Genomic DNA, 27527 nt, shown 5'->3' on the forward strand with positions numbered 1-27527 from the left:
GAAAATTTTGCGGAACATTATAGTGGCATCAGTTATAATCCCAGATCATTCAGGTTATCTGATGTAGCCACTGTTAAATGATTGAATGAAGGAATCCCTTGGCGTCCTCAGGAGACAGCAGTGCTCACTGCGGGAGGTGGGTGTGCTGTGGGAACCGCAGTCATGAAACAGACCAGGGTCCCCAGAGTCTGGGACCAGCGCACGGTCACTAACCCACGAGGGGCTGCGGCGCCTGTCCCAACACGCTAGCAGTATCCGGATTTCCACATCTGCCGCCATCAGGCTTACAACTCCAACCTCTCTGTCCTGCATTTGCTTTTGGTTTGCGTTTTGTTCTTGCTCATTTTGAAAAACGAGGTTCGCCTTTGGAGCTCAGCCAGCCCAACAGACCTATTTCTAGTGGCTTGGTTATTTTAAACATTAATGAGTCCCCAGAGAAGAAACACAACCTTTCTGTCCCAGTGGAAGCTATAGAGGTAATTGCCATATGGAAGTGGTTGATGTGACAGTTTAGTCTGATAGAAATTGTACTATAATTTATAATAATAAATGTCAATAATAAGTAATAATGTACTACCGCTACTCAAGGTGTTACATGCTTTATTGTCTCCAACGATCACAGCCAGTTTGATAGAATTCTCCCCATGTTATTGATGAGGAAAACAGAACGCTGAGGCCGAGAGAAGTTAGGTGACTTTTCTTCCTCAAGGCAGGAATCTTTTTCTTAAGGCAGAATCTTTTTACTGGACTCCACGTGGGAGGGATGCCTGGGGGAGGTTGCATTTGTTTAATTAGCACAGAAGGGGAAAATTCCTGAGGTTTGTACTGTTTCAAGGTAAATGTAAAGTTCTCTTCAAGATTATAAAATTTTCTGGCTGGTAAAGAGAATTATTACATTGTTTTAAATTTTTTTAAATGCTAAAGCATTCTAAAGAATTACTGCAAATAATTTCACTCTGCCAGTGTGAAAATAGCCTAAAAGTGACATAAACCTTTTTGTGAAATAGTTGAAAAGGCGTGAGCTGAAAATAAATATTAAAGAAAGATTGAAATGGATCTGTCTTTCCTTGCAGCCATCCCTCCATTTATCATGAACACTTTGGAGAAGAAAGCCTTCCTAAAGGTAAGCCCCAGTTCTAGTCTCTGTCTCATTCCTTTCAATTCCTTTTCAGACTTTAAACAATACAGAATATTTCCTACCCAGTGCGTAAAGAATTTGAAGGCCACTGGCACTTGGGCACTTGTGTAAATAAAAAGATGTTTCCAGGAACATTTCACTTCTGATCTCAGATCTTTGAAAAAACTTTCATAACTGAAGGTGGCTACCCATTCCTCCTGAGAGGCTGTACTCAGTTACGGCTTATCTTGGTCATCCTTTGGATGCCCATCCAGGTGATCATGAAGAGACACTGTGAATTTGGGATGACGTGTGTGTAAGTCACTACACATACTACCAGAAATGAAAAAAGAGTTTGGAGTAGTAGCTTTATAGGACCCTGAATATAGTACCCAGTGTATTTTCCTTTGGTGATCATATCTACTAAGTAATTCATTAATCTGTCAGCCATCTCCCTTCAGGGTCTGAAAATATTACAGGATGACACTGTGAACAAGGACTCTTGATGGTTCCCCGCTGCTTTTTCTAGCTTCCCGGTTTAAAGCAGTAGTGTTCGTGCTTCACCCTCATTTTCCCTTTCTTTCACAAGCGGGATACGGTAGAACAGGGTGACTCACTTGGCTCATGCAGTTTGGAAAGTGGCCCCGGTAGATCTGCCAAGAAAAGGAGCCCGGTTCCTCACTGGAGGAGCAGGTGTGTTGTGGGGAAGACCACAGCTCTCCTGGGGTGAATTGTTTTGGCTCTGGGAAACAGAACCATAACATTGGGGGGATGATATATAAAGCTTTAAACAAGGACATAGTTCACAAGCCAAATACTTCCTGAATGACGTCATTGATTAGGAGTATGTTCACTGACCCATATACCTCCCATGTGCCCCAGAAGGAAAGCTATGGTCAACACTAAGTGAGCATTTCATAAACACTTTCAGTATAGGGGCATTCTTAGAGAAGTAAGCCAGAAAGTCTGCTGTGGGGGCGCCTGGGTGGCTCAGTGGGTTAAGCCTCTGCCTTCGGCTCAGGTCATGGTCTCAGGGTCCTGGGATCGAGCCCCACATCGGGCTCTGTGCTCAGCAGGGAGCCTGCTTCCCTTCCTCTCTCTCTCTCTGCCTGCCTCTCTGCCTACTTGTGATCTCTGTCTGTCAAATAACTAAATAAAATCTTTAAAAAAAAAAAAAGAAAGAAAGTCTGCTGTGAGGAAGCAGTAATGTTGAGTGCCTCCTTTGACCCACGTAGCCAGGTTGTCACCTGTCAGTACCCCAACCCCATGTTAGGGAAAGGGGACCCTCTCCAGCACCTTTTCTCCTATTCTTGTTTGCGTGCTTTGGGCACATGGAAGAAGTTTCTGTTCCATGAGTGTCCTCCACTAGCAAGTTACACGTTGGTATGAATTGTGCAGTGTGTTGTCGTGGCTCTGTAGTGACAGGACTGTCCCAAAGAACAAAACAGTTACATACATGGAAGCAGGAAAGCTGTTGGTACGGACCAAAATGTCTTTGTGGACTCATCTGGCATTTTACCTACCTGATGTAGCCACTGAGCTCTTCTTCTGTGAATTAATGATGAAGTTTTGCCCAAATCTCTTTCTGGTGCAAAGCTCAGAAAAGGATGAACCCTTAAAAGCTGCTAATGGATTAGTTTAGGTACTAGAACAGCGACTATATCCTCAAACTACCAAATTACATACACATTTGGAATTCATCAGCTTTGACATCTCCATGATTTTCAAATAATCTGAAAAAAATTAGTGCTCCTTTCTCTATCCGTCCCTGCTTTACTTATGGGAAGTGATCTGGGCTTTGAAAGAAGAAACCTATCAAACTAATTGAAGTGGAGTTTGCAGCATCCCTCCAGGACACTGGCAGTGAGTGGCCCCTCCAGGACACCCATTACTGTGCAGACATCGACTTGATGCCCTGCGTTCTTCTCTCCTGGCTCTCGATCGGGAAAGGCTTTAGGATTAGGATTATAGTGGTTCAGCCAAGGCATGTGTGGACCCAGGCAACCTTTCAGACTTACCTGGTTGTTAGCGCCTGAGGTAGTGACATGCCAACTTGAGAAGCAATGGAGCATCGAAATAACCCTAACCCCCGCCCCCGACCAAATGCGATCCAGGTCTGACTTAAAGCCAGGCCAGATGTCTAGGTCAGTTACAAGTCTTGGAAATTGTCCTCCGGTGTGAGTTTGACATAAAAATCACAGCTCTTGCAAGAGAGGAGTAATAAGTGTGGCTCGTTGTCCAGTAGCGCAGGAGGTTAAGATTGTCCTGAATCTACAGGCAGCCGTGAAAGCAGGTGGGAGGCTGCTCTCGGTGGCAGCATCTGCACTGCTGAGGCTGACCTGATCTGCCTGACCTGCCTGACCTGCCTCTCACACGCCGCCCACCACCTCTAGCAGAAGGGTCTGCGCAGCCTGCCTCTAGAGTAGAGGCTCCGAGCCTCGCCACCTGCCCCTGCGGGCGGTGCTTTCTTCTGCAGTCTGGCTCCCACCTGCGGGCGTTGGGCACACTCTGCCACGAACCTGTGTCCGGATCGTGGCTGGGGATTCCAGAAATGCTGGGAGAAAGTCTGCATTTGAAGCTCCAGCAATGCTGAGAAGTTAGGGCACTGGGGAAAACAGGAAACGAGGTTGGTACATTCTTCTCCAAGTGCAGGCGTGCCTTGGCGCTCCTGGGGTCTCACCATTGTTGGAAAAGTTGCCAGAGTGTCTCTGATCTCTGAGTGACAGACATTGGACAGAGACCCAGTTGGGCATTTCACATCATTATCTTGCTCTGATGGATGGAAATTGCTGCCGATACAGCCTAATGGCATTTTCTGTGTGAAGGAGCCAGCAAATGCACAAGAAGTTAGCTCCCCATTGCCACTGTGCTATGGGCTTTCTCACATTAATAAATGAGTGTATATTTTGTTTTCCTCCCTCTCCTCAGTGTGCACCTTTTAGCTTTGCTTGATACTATATTTCACCCATAATAACTTGGAGATGTGCCACCTCACCTGTCCTTCACCAAGCAGCCCTCTGTCTGCCCCACTCTCCAGCGCTGAAGGGCCCCACCGGGAGCTGGGGGAGGCCACCGGCCTCAGAACCACGGTGGCAAGGTCTGGAGCGGTGGTCAGAGTAGCCGACGCTCAGTCCTAACGTCCCGCTGGCTACAGGGAGTCCGGTTGTGGCTGTCCTGCCCCAGACCTCCGAGGAGGACGTTGCTTTGGGAAGGGAATGGCGGAATGTTGTTGAGCTGTTCATACACACGTACCACTCCCCAAGTGCAGCGTGGCCTTACCCTGAAATACTGCATTTTGCCATGTAAAGAGCTCCAGAGGACTTAACTGAGAGTCTAGCTCTTGCTAAAACATAGGCCAGGGTGGCTTGTCTTACTGTCCCTACATTTCCACCTCCAGAGCACTTGCCCATGCCTCGGGAGGGGCCGGCTTCACCGTGCCCCTTCTACAGAGGGTGCAGAGGCCACTTGTCCCACGGCTCATTACGTCCACATGGGGGGTGTCTGCCTCCCTCTGTGCCCTGACTGTTCCCAGAGCCCCGGTGGCTGCGTGTGCCCCTCTGCAGGGAGGTGCTTAACCGGGCTTCTCCCTCGGCCGTGACCAAACCTACCTGCAAACATGAAACAATTGGCACATTCTTGGCGTTTTTAGCAGTGAGCTTGGGGAGCAGTCAGTGTGACTCATCCCTCCCCCTACACTGTACCTTTTCCCCAGTGGAACGCTGGAAAAAAGCATCCGCAGTGGACAGGAGACTCACAGAAATCTTTGTGATAAACCAGAAAGCTCACTGCTGACACCCTGGCCCTTCGAAGAACGGAAAGAATAACTCCTGTGGTCCCTTTCCCTTGAGGCGCATTCACTGGGAGTTAAGTCCAGTTAATGTGGTTTGGGTCAGATTGTGGTTCCTCATTCCTTAAGTTCTACTCCTTCCATATCTCCTTTAATAAAAGGTGGCTGCTCTGTCTACTCTGGAGATTTTCAGGACTTTCTGTTAGTTAAATGTGGATGTAGCATTTATTTACCCACTCACTGATTTATTTACTCGGTTACGCTTTGCTGAGTGCCCATTACATGCCACACAACATGCGACGAGCTGAGTCATAGAAACAGCTAGAGTCCTGATCGTGGGGACCGTACAGCTCAGGGACGGAAAGAGGTGCATGGCAGGGGTTCTGATCCTTGCTGATTACAGCACAGGGAGTAGAGGAGTTGACTCCCTTAACGACAGGCGGTGGCAGAGACTAGAAGAGGATGGCTCAAGGCTCCATGCTTTGCAGCAGCTCACAGAGAGGACACAGCATGGCTTCTTGGGAGACTTGTGGATGCCGGGGTCCCTGGCATTGGGGCCCTATATAGGGGGTTGACCGTACCATATATAAAAATTAATAATATATAAAAATTAACTCCCCGTGATTCATATACTCCAGACGTAAAAACCAACAACTGTAAAACTCCTAGCAAAAAATATAATAGACCACCTTTGAGATCGAGGGTTTGGCCAGGTTTTCTTAGACAAAACAGCAAAGGCAGTTCATAAGAGAAAAAGTGATAAATTGGGCTTCATCAGAAGGGTAACATTCTGTTGTTTGAAAACTTTAAGAGATGAAAAGAGAAATAGGCTGGGAGAAAATCTATACAAAGATTGTATTTGGTCAAGGATTTCTATCCAGAAGTTTTAAGTCGTTCAGTACTTGTTTAAGAAAACAACCCAGTTTTTAAAATGGGCAGCAGGTCTGAATGGATGTTTCACCAAATACATATCCTGTATCAAATAAGCACATGAAAAACACTCAGTATCTTTATTTACTGGGGAAATCCACATTCAAACTACATGAGCTATGACCAAACACCTACAGGAATGGCTAAAATCAAAAGGACTGACCACAGCATGTGTTGGTGAGGATGTGGAGGAACTAGAACTCCCATATCCTGCTGGTGAGAATGAAGAATGATACAGCCACTTTGGACAATAGTTTGGTAGTTTCTTAAAAAGTGAAATAGATGCTTCAGCCATTTCACTCCTAGCTGTTTACCTAGGAGAAATGAAAGCCTGTGTCTATAAAAGATGAATGCTTCACAACAGCTTTATTTGCAATAGCCCCCAAACCAGCAACAACCCAGATGTTCATCAGCAGGAGAATAGATGATCAAATTGTGCCTTTTCCATACAATGGAACCCCTCACTCAGCGAGGAAGGGTGACGAACTAGTGATCCATGCAGCCACCCGAATGAATCCCAAAATGATTTCCTAAAAGAATAGATATACTTAAAATGCTAGAGAATATAAACATATGTAGTGGCAAAAAGGAGATCAGAGGTTGCCAGGGAATGGGGTGCAGGGATTAGGAAAGAGAAAGGAACTGCCAAGGGCACAAGGAACAGGGAAAACATTAGGGGTGACGGATACATTCATGACCTTGATCATAGCGGTGGCTTCACAGCTGAGTACATGTATAAAAATTTAGGTTGTACACAGCAAATACGTGTGGTTTACTGTATGTCAGCAAAGCTATGAGAAAAAAGACGCTGGCAGAGAGCCATACTAACTTTTTGTTAGTATGTAACTTTTTGTTAGTAGTAACTTTTTAGTTAGTTAATAGTAACTAGTAGTTAGTTAGTAGTAACATTTTGTTAGAGCTATACTCACTTTTTGAGCTTTTTACTCATTGAATATATGTCTTTTACACTTATGATTACTCTTTAATTCACTGTAAATTTTTGTTTACAGTATCCTCTGTTTGCACGATTCTAAGTGTGTGAATATGTAGGGGAAGACCAGACCTCCACAGCTCACTCATGGAGTCTCAGGCTAAGTGCTATTTAAGAGGTAGGGGTGAGTCAAGTGGTTAGGGTGCTGGAGAGGAGTTGGGAGACTCAGGGATGACATCCAGGTTGGGTTAAGTCAGAATTGTCCAGGCCCATTGTCATTGCTCAGAGCCTTTCCATCGAAACCTTTAGCACGAGCCATAGTCCACCTTCCACTCATATACACCTTGTTTGAGACTGCTCACAGCCGGCCCCTGGGATAACACATTAGCCCCGTTGGCTTCAGACAGGAGCCCACTTGAAATCAGAAGGCCACTCTCGACTATGGACTCTGAAAAACGATCTGAGAATTTTGAAGGGGTGGGGGGTGGGAGGTTGGGGGCACCAGGTGGTGGGTATTGTAGAGGGCACGGATTGCATGGAGCACTGGGTGTGGTGCAAAAATAATGAATACTGTTATGCTGAAAAAAAAAAAAAACTATAGCATGAAACATAAAAAAAAAAAAAATCACTGCAGCATCCTCTTGCGAAGATAATAGTTCAAATTCAACAAGAACCACAGACTGTACCGTAGAAAGTAACTTGCAGGAGAGCAGGGATTTTGCTCACTTTAGTTATATAATGTTTTCTTAGCACCTAGAAAGTATGGCACATTATACTTCTTACAGCTTTTAAATATTTGTTGAGTGAATACATGAATAAATGAATGAACGAATATTGAAAAAAAAAAAAAAAGAAGGCCACTCTCGGGTTCAAGTTCATCCTCCACACAATCTCCTTCAGCACTTAGTCTGCCTTCCCTCACCCAGCACGGATGTCACATCTGGCAAGTGCCTGGGCGAGGACGTACGTCTCCTTATGAAGATCCATCATCGTCACACAGAGCTAGTTACCCAAGATACAATATGTCCTTTTCTTGCTGTCCTTTGAGGGGTGGGTCTGTCCCCTCTTGATGACATCTCTCCCTTCCTCTCTAGTACATGCCTCTCTCCCCTCATGTTAACCTGCGTGACGTACTTTTGTGCCAGAGGAGTCTTCTCGGGGACCAGGGTACGCCTCTCATGCAAGCCTCTTGGGGATCATGATCTTTTAACAATTTGTGTTGACTCTGCGCTAAGTTGGCTGATTTCATAACAACCAGTGCACGACTCAGCTGCCGCTGTTTCAGGGGCCTTGTTTCTAGAACCATCTATCCCATTGTTCTCTATCTTGCATGTTTTGGTACCACTCCTTTTTGAAAACTAAAAGTCTAACAGTGCCTCTTCTCCAAAAGACCAACCAATTCGTTCATTTCCATTAAAAAAAAAAAAAAAAAAAGCTACAGGCAAAAATTTTCTGTGGCAGCAGTAGTTTTAACCATATTGACAGCAACTAAAAGCAAGACAGGGAAGCTGTGGGGGAGGAGGGAAGTGTCTGCTGGGTTCCTGCTACGCTCCGGGCTCCGTCCTGGGTACTTGACGAATGTCAACCTGGCACAGCTCCCACGCACTTGGGAGGCAACTGTTGCCATCCTCATTCTGCCGATAAGGAAACCAAAGCTTGGAGAGGGCGGGCTCTGGCTGCCCCGTCCCCACAGTCGGGAACCAGGCAGCAGGGCAGACGGTTGCATGTAGGTCTGTCTGTCTGCCAGCCTGGGCACCGGGCTGCACCGCCTCCCCAGTAGGAGGTGACAATTCCTCTACCTGTTCAGAGCCGAGCATCTCTCAGATGACATGTGCAAGAGAAAAACTGAGAGTCCACTTGATCTTCGCATGTCGGTCAAGGAGGCCGCAGGAAGTCAGGACTAACATGCTTGTTACGGTGTACCCCCCCCCCCCCCCCCGATTCCACTAACCCAGGCCTTGGAACGTGGAGCATTTCCTCCCTCTTAATCAGTGGAAGAAATTGTCTCTGTATGAAAAGTCTCCAAAATAATCTCTCTTTCCATACAGAGGTTCCCGTGGATGAGCGCACCTATTCAAGTTGGATTAGTTGGCTTTTGGTGAGTGGAATTAATTTCTTTTTTAAAGGTAGACACACAACATGTGAAAGGTGAAGGAACAGGTTCATAAAGTGGGATGCAAGTTTTGAAAGTGAGGCCATCCCAGAACATCTGGAACTTACGGTCCCAAAAATTAGACGGAAGTAGAGAGAAACCTACAATGTTTGGGACTATTTGCATGATACTCTTTTAAACTTCTGCTAGTTCTCTTGATGTTTTTTAAAATTATCTTGATAGTCCTTGTAATAAAATTAGACAAACAAGACATATTTTTTGTAAGGAAATACGGTGCTCAGAAGAAAGGGGATTGTTTGGGGCGCCTGGGTGGCTCAGCGGGTTAAAGCCTCTGCCTTCGGCTCAGGTCATGATCCCAGGGTCCTGGGATCGAGCCCCACATCGGGCTCTCTGCTCAGCAGGGAGCCTGCTTCCCTTCCTCTCTCTGCCTGCCTCTCTGCCTACCTGTGATCTCTGTCTGTCAATAAATAAATAAAATCTTTAAAAAAAAAAAAAAAAGAAAGGGGATTGTTATAAAAGTAAAAGAGAGGAAGAATCTGGAAGTCATCCGCTTGAAAATGCTTTCATTTGTCTTTTTCTTGTTTCTTTTTTAAGTTTGGTATTTGCTACACCTCTGTGCTGTGCTCTGTTTCCTCAGAAAAGGTATGTAAAAAAAAAAAAAAAAAAGGCATGTATTTGCTATTCCTCAGAACCATCATTAGTTTTAATCCGGAAACCAGTTGAAGACGCAGTTGCTGTTACCCTATTTCACTTGAAGGGAAGTTGAGATTCAAAAAGATGGATGAAGCCGGGTCTCTGAGGGGAAGAGATAGAGGCAGAAGTCCAAGACACACCTGTTGAATCTTCAAACTCTCTTTATCCAGCTCCACCATTACATTTGGGAATGCTTTATTCTTTCATAAGAGTCAGGTTAACTCTGGTACAAATTGGCATTTATAAAAAATTTTAAATATGGCTTCTCATCATCCAGTCCATTGGCCAGGGCAGCCACAACACAGGCATGTTCAAACTTAAAGACCGCCCCAGGGACAGCGGTTATATGCACGTAGCCTCAGTGGTTGGTTTATTTGCTGCCCTTCTTCCTGCTTAGTTTCTTGCCTTAAAATCTTTACTGTATACTTTCATCACAAGCTACCCTTAAATCCCGCTTTTGATGGAAGAACTGGGTGGATGGGCATTAAATCAGCAGCAGTTTGTTGTTTTGCTTTTGTCTGAGGGTTCCCAAGTTCCTGCCTTGGTAATACCCCCAGTGGGCCCTGCACCTGGTATAGCCTTTCATGCCCGAGGCTTTCCAAGGCCGACGAGGTGTGCTGGAACTAACTTTCTCAGGTCCGCTCCACCTGATAAAGAACTCCGCCTTTTATCTGCTCTCTCACTTCTGTCTTCAACTCCTACTGGTCTTAAATAGGGCATTAAATGTCAAGGAGAGGGAGCCTCGAAATCACCTTGATGCCTAGAGCCATACCCCGTGGGAGGGGGCCCCACCTTCAGAATTTATCCTCTGAGCCCATTACAGATGCATTTCCTCAAATCCAAAGAGGGGTAATTACACCTATTGACTTTCCAAACCCCAAAAGCTCAGGACTTAACATAAGAAAAGTTTATTTCTCTAATATATACCAGCGTCGGACAGTTGACCTTGTACTCAGTGACGTAGAGATAGAACATGTGAAATGCTGAGAACACAAGGTAAGCCCTTGATATATAAAGCTGTTACAGTTTAGAGATTGAAGGATTTGAAAATCCATTAAGGAGTTTCCTACATAAGCCTTGGTCTAAATGAAGTTTATTCCCAGTTTTTGCTTCTGCGTTTGTTTCTTTTTCTTTTGGTTTCTTACTCCCCAGTTGGATAGCACAGGGTTACTCCTATGCCTTGGTTCGTTACGCACTATCCTCGTTGGTCCAAACGTGACCCTGTTTTGCTTGATGATATCATGAATATCCACGAGTCCGTTGCTCACTCATGAATACAATATATATGAATACAAATATGACCAAGAAGTTACTTGTTTTTGTAGGTTCTTCCCATCCCATACTCCTCCCTCCTGCAGAGTGAACCATTATGCTGCATTTCATATTTATCAGACTGTTGCATTTAAAAATTTTTATTATATATATTTTCCTAATGTTTCATTTTGTCTCTTTGGGAACTTTTTAGGGAAGGGTGTCATGCTACATAGAGTCCTCTGCTGCTCGTTCTTTTTTATTTAATACCATGTAGCTAAGATCCATCCACATTCCTGCATGTAGCGAAGTTCATTCACAATTTACGGCAGTGAAATAGTCCATTGTATAAATATGCTGCAGGGGCGCCTGGGTGGCTTAGTGGGTTAGAGCCTCTGCCTTCGGCTCGGGTCATGATCTCAGGGTCCACATCGGGCTCTCTGCTCCGCAGGGAGCCTGCTTCCTCCTCTCTCTTTCTCTGCCTGCCTCTCTGCCTACTTGTGAACTCTGTCAAATAAATAAATAAAATCTATATGCTGCAGTCCTCCATTCTCCTGCACACGTGAGAAATAATCCTTGCCAGCACTTGTGGGAAGCAGCGAGAAAGTGTTGCTTTGAGAGGAAATCATAGTTTTAAATGTATTTATTAGAAAGGAAGAATGGCTGAAAATCCAGCACTAAATGTCCAACTTAGGGTCAAAAAGGAACAGAAAGAATATACGGCGGGGAAAGGAAAAGGAAGGAGATAAGAAATAGGAGGATCCAGGACGTCAAAAGTTGGTTCTTTGAAAATAGTAACAAAATGGTAACAAATAGTAGCAAAATCATCTTGTGATGTCAGTTACGATGAAAGGAACAGATGATACGAATGAAGAAAACTACAGATATTAAAGCGGGAGTCTCCCCACCACCCAGGAGGGTTTGAATAACTTTAATTCCAAAATCAGGGTTTGCCTTTATAATATAGTAATAGTAATTACGAGTACTTCTAGATCGATGGGAAAACAACCAAGAGGCTGTAGAGCGTGCTGGTTGGGAGCACAGCTTTGGTTCAAGAAAGACCTGGCTTTGAATCTCAGGTGTCACTCCAGTTTCCTTATCTGTAAAACTAGGATAATATCAGACTTTCAGGGTTTTTATAAGGATTAAAATGCACAATATCTGGTCCAACAAATGGACAGATCATCAGCAGCGTCATTTTAAGACTGTCCCACATCCACTGTGTAGAGCATAACCATGATGGTACTTTTCCCCACTATGTTCACAGTATTTCTCTTATTTTTTTTTACATTTGTTTATATATCTATATTCTGTCTTTTTTAACTTCATATTTTTCCATATCTCAACTATATTATAGACCAAATCTTTTTAAAAAACAAATTACATATCAAAAAAAAAGATTAATTACATATCAAAATATTACCAGGTTTTCTGGTAATAAGCACTCTGGACAATTTTTCTTCATACTTTTATATAATAAGTATGCATTTATAACCCAAAAAAAACAAGCTTTAAGACATATATAATGCATTCAGTACTTTTAAATGCATAAAGCAAAGACTGACAGAGGTCATCGCTCAGTGGTGTGTGACAATGAGTGATTTTTTTTCTTGTACAGCTTAGTATTTTCTAAAAGGTTTGCAATAAGCATGTATTATTATACAGTGAAGAAAAGAATATTCGTGCAAGTGAATTTTTAGTGTTAAAAATTCCACTAAGTACATTTGACTTTTCTACTAATGGTGAACATTATTTTGTTTCCTTGGGGAAGCGGCATCACCACGCACTGCCTTCCCAGTGCCAGCGGGAGCTGAGAGTGTCCTTCCGTGCTTGCCTTCCTCCTAGCCATGAACAGTTTTTAAGCTTTTAATAATTGCTGGGCTCTTAAGCTGCATTTCTTTGATTATTAGCAACAATTAATTTTCCAGAAGGAACCAGGCATTCATGGTCAAGGCACGGGAAGCATTTTTCAAACAGGACAGTCTTAAAATGCCAGTTGTGATTCGGGGAGCGGCATGGCGGGGGAGGTCCCTTCTCCACCATGTCGAGAGTCTCATTCCCTGCTCTGCCCCTGTAATAATCCTGTCATTTCTCCCTTACCCAGTTCCATGTCTGTGACAAGCTTGGAGCCTGATTTGCAAGCCAAGATCCAAGAGACCTATCCTGAATTACGACGTGTATACTTTAATAAGGGGTTGTAAAGTATCGGAAGAAACTCTACAGCTTATACCGCCTACTGCAAACCTGGTGAGGAAAAGCCTGTTCGACCTGGGTTCTCCCAGTTACAGAAACCTTTTAAAGACCCACATTAGCCTTTTAGAGTCAAGCTGCTACTTTCAGCACAGCACCTGGTACGGGCCAGGCGCCCAACAACCTGTTGGCTCCCTTACATTTGAATCACGATGTAATTTACAGAAATACCCTTCCTCTAGCTTTTATAGTAATTGTTTTCCAAAGACGATATACCAGCCCTCACCCAGAGTTTTAAAAAGCACTGCTAGGCATAGAGTAGATGTTCAGCATACGCTCAATAAATATGTATTGACTGTCAGTGAGTGGAAAGGAAATCTGTTTGAAATACTGAATTTTTTACCCCATTCTTGTTTCAAATCACTCAGCAGTGATTGGAGAAAACACAAAAGCTCTGAGCCTAAGCTATAAAAAGCGACTCGTAAATATTAAGGACATTTGCTTCCACTTTGGGCAGTGCGTAACCCAAAGTAGATGTGGAGCCTTTTGGATTTATAGGGTAAAAGCTCTTCCATCTACTTCCCGAAAGTCACAGTAATAGACAAATGTGATGAGCCATCCCAGCTGTCAGCAGCTATGTGTGTTCATATCGCTGGTAGATTTCTTTGGTTGACTCTGAAATTTATTCTGTTTTACATTCCTGTGAAGTTAATCTTACTTTGCACTTGTTGACTTTATATTCAATTATTTATGTCAAATCAAATAACTGAAATGTACAAATGTCTAATTTTGGAAGTATGTTCAATACTGTATGACTGGGTTGGATCTGCTTTATTTGATCTTTTTAGCAGTGAGAGCACAGGTCCAGCTAGCTACATATCTTTTCTTCTCATGGACCCCTTCGGCTCTCAGAAAGATACGGAAATAATGTGTGTGTGAATCAGTGACGAATGAATTGTACTTGAATATCGTGTGTTACATTCCACACTGTTTGACAACAAGGAGTCCATGGACCACTGTTTACATCATCTGTAGTAGCTTCACATATGTTTAATGTAACATTATGTTTCAGGTCTGAAGATGTTCAAGGCCTGTGCTGGGTGGTGGCTGTGTGGAGTGAGGCCACTCAGTTCTATTGTAATTCAGAGACTTGTAAGTGGGGGGAAAAAAATGTAGAAACTAGTTTTGACAGATTTTTCCAGACAATGTGACCAGACTGAATTTCCTCATAAAGAAAAAATGGTGTGCCTTGTGTCTGTGTTTCTCTTTTCTCTGAAAGGATTAAAGGATCTGAAGCTTGGGGCCACTCTGAGCCTTCCTTTGTCCCACCAGAATTTTCTCATTTAGATTTTCTGTCTGAAACCATTTGAGGCAAACTAGCTCCCCCATGCCATGCTGGCCTTGAATGTGTTTTGCTGCCATAGATGCTTCTCTTTAAAAAGTAGGAAGAGCCTGAAATTCAAGGCAGATCTTCATGAGGTGCTGAAAAGGTGCTTTCTAAGGAGAAACCGAAGCCCCCCCTCCCCCAAACAACCTGCCCTGGTTAATCTCAGAATTCTTACTCCCCAACCCCCTTAACTGTTGGCTCCATCTCAGTATCTTAACCTTCCCTGAGAAATTCATCAGCAGCTGGCTCAAAGGTTGATGAACTGTAACTGAAACTGTATACACACCAGGAAGGGATCATGAACACAGAGACGTGTCTTTTTAAACATTATTAACCGAAGCTTCCAACTCTTGATGCTTTTATATAGAAATATGAACTGTATTGTTTAATCGTGGTTTATAAAAAGGAACAAATGAACCAAGATTGGCAATTTTGCTGATCTCTTAGACATACCTTTTCTGGAGAAAAATCCTACATGAAGTGCAATGAGCTTATAAAGGTAAATAGATACCCGTATTTCTATCAACGTCATGAGGAATTACGATCGTGCGTATTTACTGACTGCTATTTTTTATTTCAGTATTAGCACAGCGTCTCGCCAGTGTTGGAATCAATGTATTATTTCAGTTCAACTGGATGAAATGTTAAATAAACTCAGAACGAAAATAAATTCTCTCTTTTATTTGTATGTAAAGGGTAATACAGTTTTATGGTGCAGCTGATGGTCCCTTTCGTTCAGACCTAACATCTGGGTACCGGCAGTAACTCCTGACGAATGAGATTTTGTATTATGTGTTCAGCAGGAAATACTTTCCTGTCTTTGGCTCCCAGCCTTCCACCTTCGGGAACACCGGAACGCCAAGCACAAGCCCCCTCCCAGCCCCACACAGCGTAATTCGAAGAATGTTTGTTATTATGAGCACAGGGGGGGCATGTGATTCTGCTGTAGGTCTGGATAACGAACACCACTGCACCCAGTGGGGAGGTAAATTCGCTCTTGGGTTGTCAGATTCTAATATGGAAATAGCCTAGGACATAGTTCACAAAGAAAAATCTCAATGAGTCCAACTGGGGAATGCATGCTTTATGACCGGGTTAATAAAGGATTGAGCGTTTTAACCTTGTTCCAGTCTCTGCATCTGTTTTGCTACCGTAACTCTGTTCATCACTTCAGTGAGTTAGCTATATACAAGAGCTTGGGTCTAGAGGTCAGAGCTGGTGTAATCTTGGTTGTACCCACTCTTAAAATACATGTGGTTGGGTGACTGACATTCTCCGTGACCTTCAGTTTTGTTCATTTGCTCTGGTTTTGGAGAAAATCACTGAATGCACCTGAGAGAGTCGTTGTGAATGAACAAGAGCGCCCCTTTACAGCAGTTAGCATGTTGCCTGGCACATAGTGAACTCAACGAATGCTTGCCTGGAGCAAATTTATTTGTTCTAGAGACACTGCTTGTCCATTCAGCATACCAGCTTATCGGTGTTCTTGGTAAGATTTCAGAACCCCAGCAACTTCCCCAGAGTTAACCCACAACCTCACTAGAAGTATACCAGGTTAAAATGGTGAAATGGAGACACTTGAATCCATCCCGTTAAAAGGTCCAACAACTAAGGTTTTGCCCAGACGCAACAAAGGTAGGAAAAGTCTCTGCTCACAAATGAGCAAACTGGGGCTTCCAGTGGTAAAGTGCAAGCTCAAGACCACTCCCGGGCGCTTGAAAACTACAGCTGGAGCCGACATCTGACCCCCAGACCTTCGGCCCTCTCCAAAAATGTAAGCGACTGGAATATTCGAATAAAATTAATTTTTCCTTCATGTATGCAGAATTTCACGGAAAGCTGGAGAATAAGCTTATGTTTGGTAGTGATAACTATACGGTGTCCCTTCAAACATAGATACTCCAAGTGTGGTCCATAGACCAGAATAGCCAAGTCTGTTAGAATGTGAGTTCTGGGGCCTCACCCCCAGACCTCTACTGAACCAGAACCCGCAGGAGCCCCAGGAGCCCTGTTGCCGTCAAGTTCTGACTGTAGCCACATCTCGGGTGTTCCCAGAGATCTGAGCGTCATTGGGCTCATCTCAAGATCCACTTAACAATTTTCTAGGAATTTGCATATTTTGCCCCTCACAGGATTCTAAGAAAGTATCAAGGCTCAATGTTGACACACTTAGGGACACAGTATCAATAAGCTTACGAGGACAGGGACGTCTGTTTTGTCCACTGACCTATCTCCAGCACCTAGAGCAGTTGGTGCCAGCCGTGGGTCCGCGTGAGAGGGGTTCACACTAGACCCTTTCCAGGAGTCTGAAAAAGCGTCCTCTTGTTTCCTTGCAGAAAAGAATCCATTTTGTGTCACGAAGAGGAGGTCATCACCAGGATGGGGAAAGAACAGGGAAGGTGAGCTTTTCTGGGAACAGAGCCCAAAACAAACACTGTCCCTGGAAAGTGAGAAGGGAAATGGCAGCAAGCCAGCTGCAACCATCGTTATGGGGGTGCCCCTCCCTCCCCGGGGGCGCCCCTGCCCCTAAAGCCTCTGGAGCAGAAAGGGCACTTGGGATGACACATGTTTAATCCTCAAGAAACCTGTTGTATCCCCATCTGTGAAGAGAAGGAATTTGAGGCTCAGGGAAGTACACTAATTTGTCTTGTGCTGCACAGCGGCCCCACCACCATCTCAGTCCTGGCCTGTCAGACTCAACTATTTCCCACTGCGTTTCATGGATCCAAAGTGGCCTTCTTCTCCTCTTCCTCCTTTCTTCCTCCTTCCTTCCTCCTCCTTCTTCCTCCTTCTTCTTCTTCCATATGTCACTCCTTATAATTCCCCCAAGGATTTTCTCTCCATTCAAAAGTCAGGAAACAGACTTGAAGACGTGGAATCACTTGCCACAAACCTAACTTGGTTCATTCAAAGGACTACGGGAGACGACACACATTCCCACATACACACCCACACATACACAAGGTGTGTGGAACCTATAGGTCAGCAAGATCATTTCCAGGTAGAGCCCCAAATTAAGTAAGAGTGGGGAGACGTGGTTCTCAAAATGTGGTCCCTGGACCAGCAGCAGCATGAAAACTAGAAATGCATGTTCTCAGGCCCTTCCCATAAGTACTGAATCCGAAGCTCTGAAGTTGGTGGCGGGGGAAGGGGACCGGTCAACATTTAGCAAGCCCTCTCTGAGTGATTCTGATCCATCCAAGGTTGGGCCACTAGGTGGATGCTTGGATGCTCGCTGTAGCTGAATTTCGCTCAGCTCCATGCACTGAGGCAGCAATCTCAACTTCCCCATCTGCAGAATGGAAATAACCCTCCTTCCCTCACTGGGTACTTGCGAGGATTTGGCGAGTATTAATAAGTAGGCAGCAGCCAGGCTGGTGCCTGGCACAGTGCACACTCACCCAGCACATTGTAACTAAAATTCAAATGTGTGATCCCTGGGGCTGAAAGTTTGGCAACACTCTGGTGGTGATCTTGCTGGGAAACAGGCACTCTCATGACTGCGGGGTGGGTGTGTGAGTTGCTAGGATTTCTCTGCAAGACAGTTTGGCAGTGTCTATCAAAACTTACAAAGGCACATGCCCTCTTTTAAGCAATTCCACTGCTAAGAATTAATCCCACAGATAAACACAGTCGGGTTCATGGAAGGCCTGGCTACTCGCATAGGAGCCATATGGATGCAATGTGTCAGGCAGAAGTTGGAGGAAGAGGGAGGTTGGAGGGTGTTCCCAGAGAAATTGCTAGGCAAAAAAAAAAGGATGCTCGACTGTGGGGTAATCGAAAATACAAGAACACATTTTCCCTTGGGAACTTTTAAAAATGTTTCTGATTTGGATTCTTCCAGGATGGATAGATAAATGGATTAGTGAGAGCTGATTGTCACAAATAGAAACAAACTAAGTCGAGAAGAAAGACTATCTTACTATTTTCTGGGTGGTGGAATTATAAGTGATTTTTGAATTCTTTTAGGTTTTACTGATTTTTTGGACTTTCTTCTGCTTCAGAATTCAGGACATAATAAAAGTATTTTTAAAGCTTCTGTGTATGACAATCCCAATTGTCTAATAAATGCACAGATATGTATAAAAGACAGAAGGGTATAGACCAAAATGGTTAACCGTTGTCTCTGGGTTTACAGGTAATCTGTATTTTCTTTACGGTTTCCTGTGTTTCAGATTTTCTGGAATGCATCTGTATTCATTTTATCATCAGATAAACGTCAAGTTCAGGCTGAAGAGTAATGCCATGGCTTGACACCTCCTGGGATCCTCTCCAGCTCCAAGCAGGCTCCCTGGTTTCCCAGCTCGCATTGGGGAGGGAGCTGCAGCTCTGGAGGGATGCCGCTAGGGTGCAGCATTGCCCGCAACGTAGCGCGGCAGAGCCCCGTGCCACCCCCCAACCCCCAGCTGGCCACAGGTGTCCCGAGGCAACCGACCACAACCGGAGTGGATCTCTGAATTTCCGAGGCCACCCTCAGGCAGAGGGTAGAGGAAGCTAGGGGAAAGACGAAGCGATGGCCGAGTTTGGCATGCGACATGCAGTAAAGGATTTAGCCAGGGAAGCCCCTGATCCAGGCCGGCGGGGGTGGAGCGGGACATGGAACAAGGGGAGGCCGAAGCAGTGCGCACCCTCAGGCTCCTGAGTGCTGTGATCCAGGACAGTGACACCAGGGAGATGAACCCCGAACCCGGCTCGGAGAGGGGAGCTGGGAATCAGGGAGGGCTTTGGGAGTGGCATATCAGCAAGATGAGTACGAATGACTGAAAGGGAGGAGAGAGGGGGCCCGAAGATCGCCAGGGCTTCTGATTAGAAAAACAGTCCATGGGAAGATCTGGAGACCAGAGAAAGTGTGGCTAAGTATTGAGTGTGCAAGGGAAGGACCTTTCAGGAAGATGTCGCCAGCTCCCAGAGAGGGTGGGGGGTGCAGGTAGGGAGAGCCTTTCAGTGCTCAGAGAAGAAGCAAGAGTTTTGTGCAAGGAAGAAGGGCAGTCAAATCCTAGCTCTGCCACTTACTATTTTCAGGATCTGTGAAAAGCCAGTTCCTCTCTCTGAGCCTCAGTTTTCTCCTCTGTAAAATGGAGACAGTAATGCTCATTTTGGGGTCTTGTGAAGCTTAAAAGGGGTAAGCACAGAAGCCTAAGTCACGACTTTCCTTCCATTGTCTTTTTATTTGACTGCTATTTCTGCAGTAGCGTCCAAATGGAAAAGCCAGGCCAGCAGGCCGTTTGTAGATTGCTCACGGTGTCAGCTTTGCAAACATTAGTAGTCCGGAGGAGTCATCCCTGCTAGCTTCCAGGGGCAGGAAATCATTTCATCATGTGTGATTGCAATCAAGAACCCGTTCTGCCCTCTTATTCCCGTTTATAATGAGAATGTATTTTAATCATCTGCAATCTCCAGGAAAGAGGGTAACACAGGGAAGAGTTGTTTTTTTTTTTAACATAATAAAAAGCTAAAAATAGAGATAAAACCATCCACTCTATTGAAATGCTAAAGGCCGCCACCTCCTGGCACAGACTGAATAATAATGCCGGTTCAAAATGCAGGGGCAGGATGGGGGTGCCCACCCCCCCACCCCCTCCCTGCAGAGCTAGAGGCTGTCAGGTGAACTTTCCAGGGCAGATGCGGGCTTGGACAGGTGCAGGAAACACAGGAGCCCAGCGGACCACATCTTCTTCTAGCCAGGGCTCCTCACCAGAAGAATGAATCCCATCGGAAAGTCCAGTGATGATGCCCCGAAAAGGAGAAAGAGAAGCTGGAACCGGGTCCCACATCCCCCCGGGGAATTTTCAGCTTTACGAGAGCAAAATCTGGACAGTGGAGGAAAAAAAAACAAAAGTGTCACAAGCTGCTAGGTAGAGCCTGGCAATAAAAAGTGGTGGGAGGAAGAGGAGGCAGAGGACAGAAAAATATGGATGGCCCCTCTAAGTCCGAGAGTGGAGAGTAGGGGAGAGAGGGTTTGGGGCACAGGGCACAGAGAGGGGTCGCTAGGCGGAAATGCATCCTTACAAGTCCACTGGGTATTAAGAGGGCGTCCCACTTGAGCTGGGTTTCTCACGCTGGGTTTCACTCCAGAATCAGCTGAGGAGCATTTCCCAATTCTTATCGCTCGGGCATCATCCAAATCAATTACATCAGTACCTTGGGGTGGCCTGGGGACTGGCATTTTAAGCTCCCCCTGTCATTGCGAGGTGCAGCCAGGATTGAAAACTACTGTTCTGAAGATCAATGAGTACTTTCATATAACTCAGTGACTCTGGGGGTGCTGGGTGGGGTTCTCAGTGCACTACAGGGTATGAATGCCCCACACTGAGCTCACACTAGGGACATGTGCTGTCATCGGCATCCAATTAACTGCAAGCCAGCTCCCATTTTCGGAGATGGCTACCATTCATTGAGCAGGTATTTTGCCTTTCACTTCAATCTTACAACACCCGGTGAAGTAACCACTTCCCGGATGAAACTAACATTTCAGGCACCGGCCAGAAGGAGCAGCCGACCAAGACGCAAGGCAGGGGCAGACTGAGCTCCAGCATCTGGCTCTAGCCCCTCCTGGCTGGTACACCAGCTGCCCTTCATGTCCTGCCCAGTCCCACCCTCCCCTCAGCCTCTGTCCCCCCACCCCACCCCCAACACCACGACCAAGACTCCCTGCAGGCAGCCTTGGCGCAGGAATCTGGGACAGCGCTGAACCTGGACAGCGCTGAACCTGAATGCCAACAGTAGATGGCCCCAAGACCGCAACTTACTGGTTCTAGAGAGCAAGGCTCTGCATAGACTCCAGCAGAAATGGAAGCTTAACTGAAACTAAAGGGAGATAAATATCCATGGTTGATTTTTTTGAGGGGAAAGAATGAGGTTACAGACAAAGCCAAGCCATATCCATTTACAGGGAACATGGGGGTTCGCATAAACACTTAGAAGGTCTGGATAGATGCAGACCAAATTATTCCGCAGTTGTCCCCAGCGGGGCACTGGTGTTGGGCACCTCCCAGTTCTGGGCATGGACCTGTTTCTCTGTTCATTCACCTCCCAGCAGCTGCCCTGCCTCCAACTTGCTCTCCCCTCTTCACCCTGCTTTCTTTCAAGCCTCAGCCTCTCTGGCTTAACAAGCTCTTTACTTCTACTAAAAAAAATTCTACATGCTTAGAAGAAGAAACCAAGAGAACAGAGAAGCCAGTAAAGTGATAGCTCCCTTCTTCTTGTTTCCTAATCCCAGCCCCAACACCAGCACTTCCCGGGGACAACTGCGGAATAATTTGGTCTGCATTTATCCAGACCTTCTAAGTGTTTATGTGAACCCCCATGTCCCCCTGTAAATGGATATGGCTTGGCTTTGTCTGTAACCTCATTCTTTCCCCTCAAAAAATCGACTATGGATATTTATCTCCCTTTAGTTTCAGTTAGTATTTATTTAAGTAATCTCTACACCCAATGTGGGTTTCGAACTCACAACCCCGAGATCAAGAGTCACAGGCTTTCCCGACTGAGCCAGGCAGGTACCCCTACTGTGGATATTTTCCAAGGCAACATAGATCTTCCTCATTCTTGTTGAGAGCTGTACAGAATTCCAAAACATTAATTCCCATCATTCCCCTATCAGTGGACATTTCCATTATTTCCACGGTTTTGCTATTACCAAAAAAAAAAAAAAAAAAAAAAGCTGCTGGGAATAAAAGAAGTTCCTAGAAATGAGATTAGCTAGATTGTCAGATGTGACCTTTTCAAATTTTGATAACGATGGTGATGATGGTGATAATGAAAGCTGACTATATTTAACATTGATTATAAGGTATTATAAACACATTTTACTATTTCATTTAAGCCTTTCATCAATTCTATAAGATAAATTCTATCTTATCCTTTTTCATGCAATGACTTTGCAGCCCACAGAGATTGACTCCCTTGCCCCAAATTATACAGCTAGTAACCAGACTGTCCTCCAAAAAGGGAGTGCCAGTTTCCACTGTAGCAACGGTGCCCATTTCCTTGACTCTTCCCCAACAGAGGATATAATGGTCTTTATAAGAACTAACGATCGATCGATTGAGAGATCCTTCTCTGGGCTTGCTTCTCAGACCTTCACCGGTACCACCCTGTTTCAGGCCATTGTGTCCTCTACTTCACTGGCTCCTGACACCAAGCTTCCCCCTTCCAGTTCATTCTTCACACTATTGGAACAGGCATATCTTCTCCCGGAGCCCCCTGATGAAGTTCTGATTCCACAATCGGACAGTTGACACCCCCATCAGCCTGTTCACATCGATATTCCTTCTCTGGCCCTCCTGTTCCTATCCCATCAGCTTTCACAAACCGTGTCCACGTACTGCCACATCTCTGGGCATGTGTATGAGCCATTCCCTCTTTCTGGAAGGCTTTTTCCATCTTTGATATGCCTGGAAAACTCCTTTCATCCTTCAAAGCCCAATAAAAAATGGCCCCCTCTTAAAACCAGGTGAAACCAAGAAAAAGAATACCAAAAAGTTAATAATGACGGTGGAGATGGCAAGTGATATTTCTTTCTGTCTTTTACTCTGTTTTCTAAATGCTTTGCAGTGAGTAACTACTACTTTCAAAATTAGAAAAAACAATTTTAATTTTTGAATATTTCACAGCTGAAATGTCTTTAGTCTGTGCTTTATAAAGTAGTGTTTGGGGGCCCAGATCCAAATCATTCTAAATTATTCCCTGAGATAAAGAGAAGAATTTTGGCCTTGACTCTCATTATATTTGGGTCAAAGTCAGTGTCCTTTTCCTCTGAGAAAACTTCCAGCGTGGCTATCATATAGTTGAACCCCAGGAAGTGGTTACTCAGTGCATTAATGAAGCAACAAAGTCAGGCACATACACCTTGGCTGACTTCTAAAGTGTCAGCTTCTCAGGCATCCAGAACTCCTCCCTCATCTCCCCTCCCACAGAGAGCAGGGGTGCACCTGACCTGCAGCCAGCCCTGACATGTGATCCTTTCAGGGCTCCTCAGAGGCTCAGCTGAGAGCAGATGTCACACATGTGGCTCAGCAATGGGCCGGTGTCCCGCTCCCAAGTACGGGAGGCACAGTTCTAGAGCAAAGAGACAGAAGAGAGGCATCAACTCCATTCTGCGCTGTGGATCTGGCCCTCCTTGGGAGGAATGTTAAGGTTCCAGAGAATTCGCTTTTCTCCTTGGGAGGTGTTTGTACGGGTCAGTGGGTATCAACTTTTTATCCTGCATAGTAAACCACTCTGAGCAGGGTCTTTAAACAATGAGGATTCGTGACTTTGCCTGATTCTGTGGCTGGGCGGTGATTTTTCTGCGGGTTCACCTGGCCTCACTCCCGTAGCCGCGTTGGTTGCCGGAAGGTCCGAGATGGCCTCTGTCGCTGCCTGGTAGTTCATGCTGGCCGTTGACTGGGACACCTTATGGCCTCTCGTCTTCCAGCAGGCTAGACTGGCTTCCTTGCACGGCCTCCAAATGGTGTTCCCAGAGAGAAAAGCCCCAGGGCATAAGCACTCATGAAGCTTCAGTTTACACCGTGTCTGCTTGGTGTGCCATTGGCCAAAGCAAGTCACCTGGCCAAGACCAGCATCAGCTGCGAGAAGGCTTAGCACCTGTCCCTCGACGGGAGCGGGGCAGAACTAGACCCTCGCTTGGCAGCTGGACCCGTGAGGTGAGAGAACTCACATAGCTGGGGGATGTCCAACAGCGCGGATCTGGATGATACCCGCGCCTGCTCCAGAAGCTGGAGAGAGACCAGGAGAATGACCAACCACCTCCCTCAGGAAGCTGCAGACCAGAGCGCCGTGAAGGCCCGGGTGTTCTTGGGAGGAGATCGCCAGTGGCAGCCACAGACATGCGAGCTCCTGGTGTTCCCTCCAAAAACTTGCCCTTCAGTCACAAGGAGTGCGTCCTGCTGCTGGTGTCTTGCCGCGACAGCCCTAGGGACCCAGCTCTATCTGAGGCCGCACTCTTCCTGGGAAGTCCCTGCCAGGCACGGCACATGGCAGGGCACTCGGGCCGTTTCTGTCCAGCGCGAATCTTCTAAAAACTCTTTCGGCTCTACAACTCCCCACTGCTCTGGCCGCATGTCAGGTCCGTACCAGCGGCTGAGGGTTTCCTGACTCCTCCCCTATCTCCATTTTTCATGGGTGCTATACCCCAGGGGCCATTGGCTCTGCTACAATTATTGGAGCATTTCCCACGCCCCAGACACTGTGCTAAGTGATCTGTGTGCGTTGCCATTCACGAGGCTGGAGCAGAGAGCTTCTATGGCTGGCCTGGAGGCTATCCGCCAGCAAGAGGCAGAGCCTGGATGGGACTCGGACTTTGGGCCTGGGTCTCTGGAGGGCAGGTTCATGAAGCAGTGAATCTTCATTCTCCCTTCTCTGGCCTCTCACTGGGAGGTTTTCCAGACTTTAATTCCTTCCATATTAAAAAAACAAAACAAAAAACAAACAAACAAGAAAACCCTACACTTTTCTTTTTGGAATTTGTCTAATTTTGGAATGAAGTTTCCTGGTAATCTAGTCACATGTTTGTTAGCAAGAGCTAAAATTAAAGGCTTCTCCCCAGTCCCCTTGCCTCAGAAGTGCCACAGCGGAGACTTGGGTCTGATCAGAAGGTAAGCACTCCGGGCGCAGGGAGCACAGAGAGCATGGGAAGGGCTCCGCTTCCCCAAGCTCAGCAGGTCCTCAGAGACCAAAGACCTGAGTTTGGTGGATGCTATAGCAGTGAGGAAGAGGAGGGTTTGGCACCCCTCGCCCTAGAAATGTGTCCCCGACCCACGAATGACCATTTCCCCCGCATCGTACCTGCCTCACCGCAGAGACACGAGGTGACCTGCCCCTCTCGCCTGGGGGAGGGCCCCTGTTGCCATGAGAATGGCTCTGTTAGAGACTGGAGCCTTTATGTCTCCAGGAATAACATCACAGCACACTGGCCTCCTCTCCCTGTGGCCCCTCTAGACTCTTCTATGCGTCAGAACCCTAATTTCCTCTGTAACTCCTTTCCCATCCATCTCTCTGATCTAGAGAGCCGCCAACCCCCTACCACCTCCAAGGAGTCAGTCTTCAAAATCCCCCAGAGATTTCCCACATCAAATGAATGAAATAGACGTATCAGAACAGGATTAAAAGGGAGCAGACTGTGCCATCCCTCCAAGGTGCCACTTGGACATGTGGGTGACTTTTGAGCTGAAGGCAATCAAGACCCAGCAGACTTGGAGAAACCTTCACTTCTCCCTTAAATGCCTGCAAGAATGTAGATAGGGGTCCTATGCCAGAAAGAAAGCAGGTGCCAGAGGAACATTCAGCTGAAAGACTTCTCTGTGTGGAGGGCGAACATCTGATCTCACACACCCGCTCTTCTCACCTGCCTGTGAATTGCTTTTGTCCCCTCTGAAGCCCCAGTCCCCTAACTCACCTGAGTGCCCTCGGCCTGTGCCACCTCCACTTGCCAGCCCACCCAGCCCTCAACCTGTGTCCCGCCATGAGACCCTGCACCCACAGCCAACACGGATATCAAGCTGTAGATGCCAGACCTTACTGTGGAAGTGAAGCCCTGGCCAAAGGCGTGGATTCTAAGGCCCCACCCAGAGCTAGGACACTTCTCCCCGAAGGAAGTGCCTGCACTGGGGCGGTCCGAGTGAGATCCCCGCCACTCCCTGCCCTGTGCCCATTGGGGCCCCCCTCCATGCCCTCTGCCCATAGAACCAGCATGTGCTGTGGACACCACTGACCCTCGACCCTCACGACTGCCCGCCCTGGACAGACAAATATCTAGATCTGTGGCCCCACATCTGCTGCCTGCTGGCCTTTCCACTGGAGGCCACCACGGCTTTCGTGGACCACCAGAAGTTGGACTGCCAGCTTTCCAGAAGTCCCAGCTCCTGCCTGGGCGCAGAATGCAAAAACCCAAGGCCTTGATCTGCCTCCCTGGAGGGAGACAGTCTGCAGGGGCCTGGAAACCAATGTGCCATGCCCCGTGGGACCGTGAACTGTCCATCTCCCTGACAGAACCTGAGGCCCTGGCGGACCCGCTGGCAGAGGTGGCTGCCGCTGTGTCGGCAGTGGTGGGGTTGGAAGCTGAGGCCAAGGGCCCCTGGGTGAGCATCGGCAGGAAGCAGAGGGCCCCGTGCCCAGTCCATAGAAAACCCTTGGTTCCTTCAGTAATCTCGAAGTGCATATGGGCCGGCTTCCAGGACGGCAGCCCTCTGCCAGCGACCAGCGTCCCTATACCTGGACCCGGAGCAGCAAGGAGGGCCGCAGGAAGACCCACCAGCAGATGCACCCTCGGAGCCCCCGCAGGGCCAAAGCCAGCAAAGTTCCTGCCACCGACTCTGACTCTCTGGAACCAGCTGCCCAGGCCACTGCCCCATCAGCAGCCTCCCTCCCATGCAGCCGTGGGCGGGTGCTGGAGCTGCCACCACAGAGAGTGCAGGGCTCCGGCAACAGAGAAATGAACCTGCAAAGAGCCAGATGTCCACCAAGAAGATGCCAGAGCTGTGGTGGCATCTGGATGCCACCATCTGGATGCAAGAGCCGTGGGCCTGGGGGCATCTGTGAGTTCTGTGGGAAGCATTTCACCAGCAGCAGCGACCAGATGGCAGGCCAGCGGCCTTACACCTTCGAGTTCCGCTCCTGTACCTGTGCCCAGAGCAGCAAGCTCAACCCCCACCACGACCTGCATGGTCTGGAGCCCGTCAGCGCCTGCTTCGAAGGACCCCATTGCTGTTTGTCCTTCCGCCCGCGGCCCGCCCAGGACAAACACCCACAGCAGAAACACCCCGAGGTGGGCAGGGACACCTGAGCTGCAGGAATGCCCTCTCTTCTGCCCTTGGTACCACTGTTTCCACTTCTATCTACCTCCTTGTCCTCCCTCTGCTGTGAGTAAATCGGTCATGGCCTGGTTACAAAACAAAACAAAACATAAAAACCAACAACAAAAAAAGTGGCCTATAAGCCTCAGTTGCCTGATTGCCTTTGGGTCTCCTATTTCTATGAGGCGGGCTCCCATATGTACAAATTAAATTTGTTTTTCTCCTGTTAATCTGTCTATGTCAATTTAATTATTAGATCAGCCAAAGAACCTAGAAGGGAAGAGGGGAAAAATTTTCCACCCCTATAAATCAACCAGTGCTGACTTGGCTTCTG

The 27527-nt window shown here is 46.7% G+C and overlaps 2 protein-coding genes across 6 annotated transcripts in view; both read left to right on the forward strand.

Moving 5' to 3' along the window:
- Window positions 1–15069, forward strand: part of SFXN1 (sideroflexin 1) — a 38284-nt gene extending 23215 nt beyond the window's left edge. For 3 of the 5 annotated variants that reach the window (XM_047729617.1, XM_047729615.1, XM_047729614.1), the window contains exons 8-12: window positions 1074–1123; window positions 7860–7932; window positions 8814–8863; window positions 9473–9520; window positions 12927–15069. In XM_047729617.1, coding sequence (XP_047585573.1) covers window positions 1074–1123; window positions 7860–7932; window positions 8814–8863; window positions 9473–9520; window positions 12927–12956 — 251 coding nt within the window. In that variant the 3' untranslated portion in view covers window positions 12957–15069. The remainder of the gene's footprint in view (window positions 1–1073; window positions 1124–7859; window positions 7933–8813; window positions 8864–9472; window positions 9521–12926) is intronic. The other 2 variants (XM_047729618.1, XM_047729616.1) reach the window with 1 other exon arrangement.
- Window positions 15070–18912: 3843 nt separating this feature from the next.
- On the forward strand, window positions 18913–27183 carry LOC125101152 (zinc finger protein 296-like). Its single transcript, XM_047731782.1, is given in 4 exon segments — window positions 18913–18939; window positions 26085–26277; window positions 26280–26519; window positions 26522–27183. Coding segments are annotated over 4 exon segments (1122 nt in total).
- Window positions 27184–27527: the final 344 nt, after the last annotated feature.

The sequence above is a fragment of the Lutra lutra genome, chromosome 5 (assembly GCF_902655055.1).
Source record: "Lutra lutra chromosome 5, mLutLut1.2, whole genome shotgun sequence".
Classification (NCBI taxonomy): domain Eukaryota; kingdom Metazoa; phylum Chordata; class Mammalia; order Carnivora; family Mustelidae; genus Lutra; species Lutra lutra.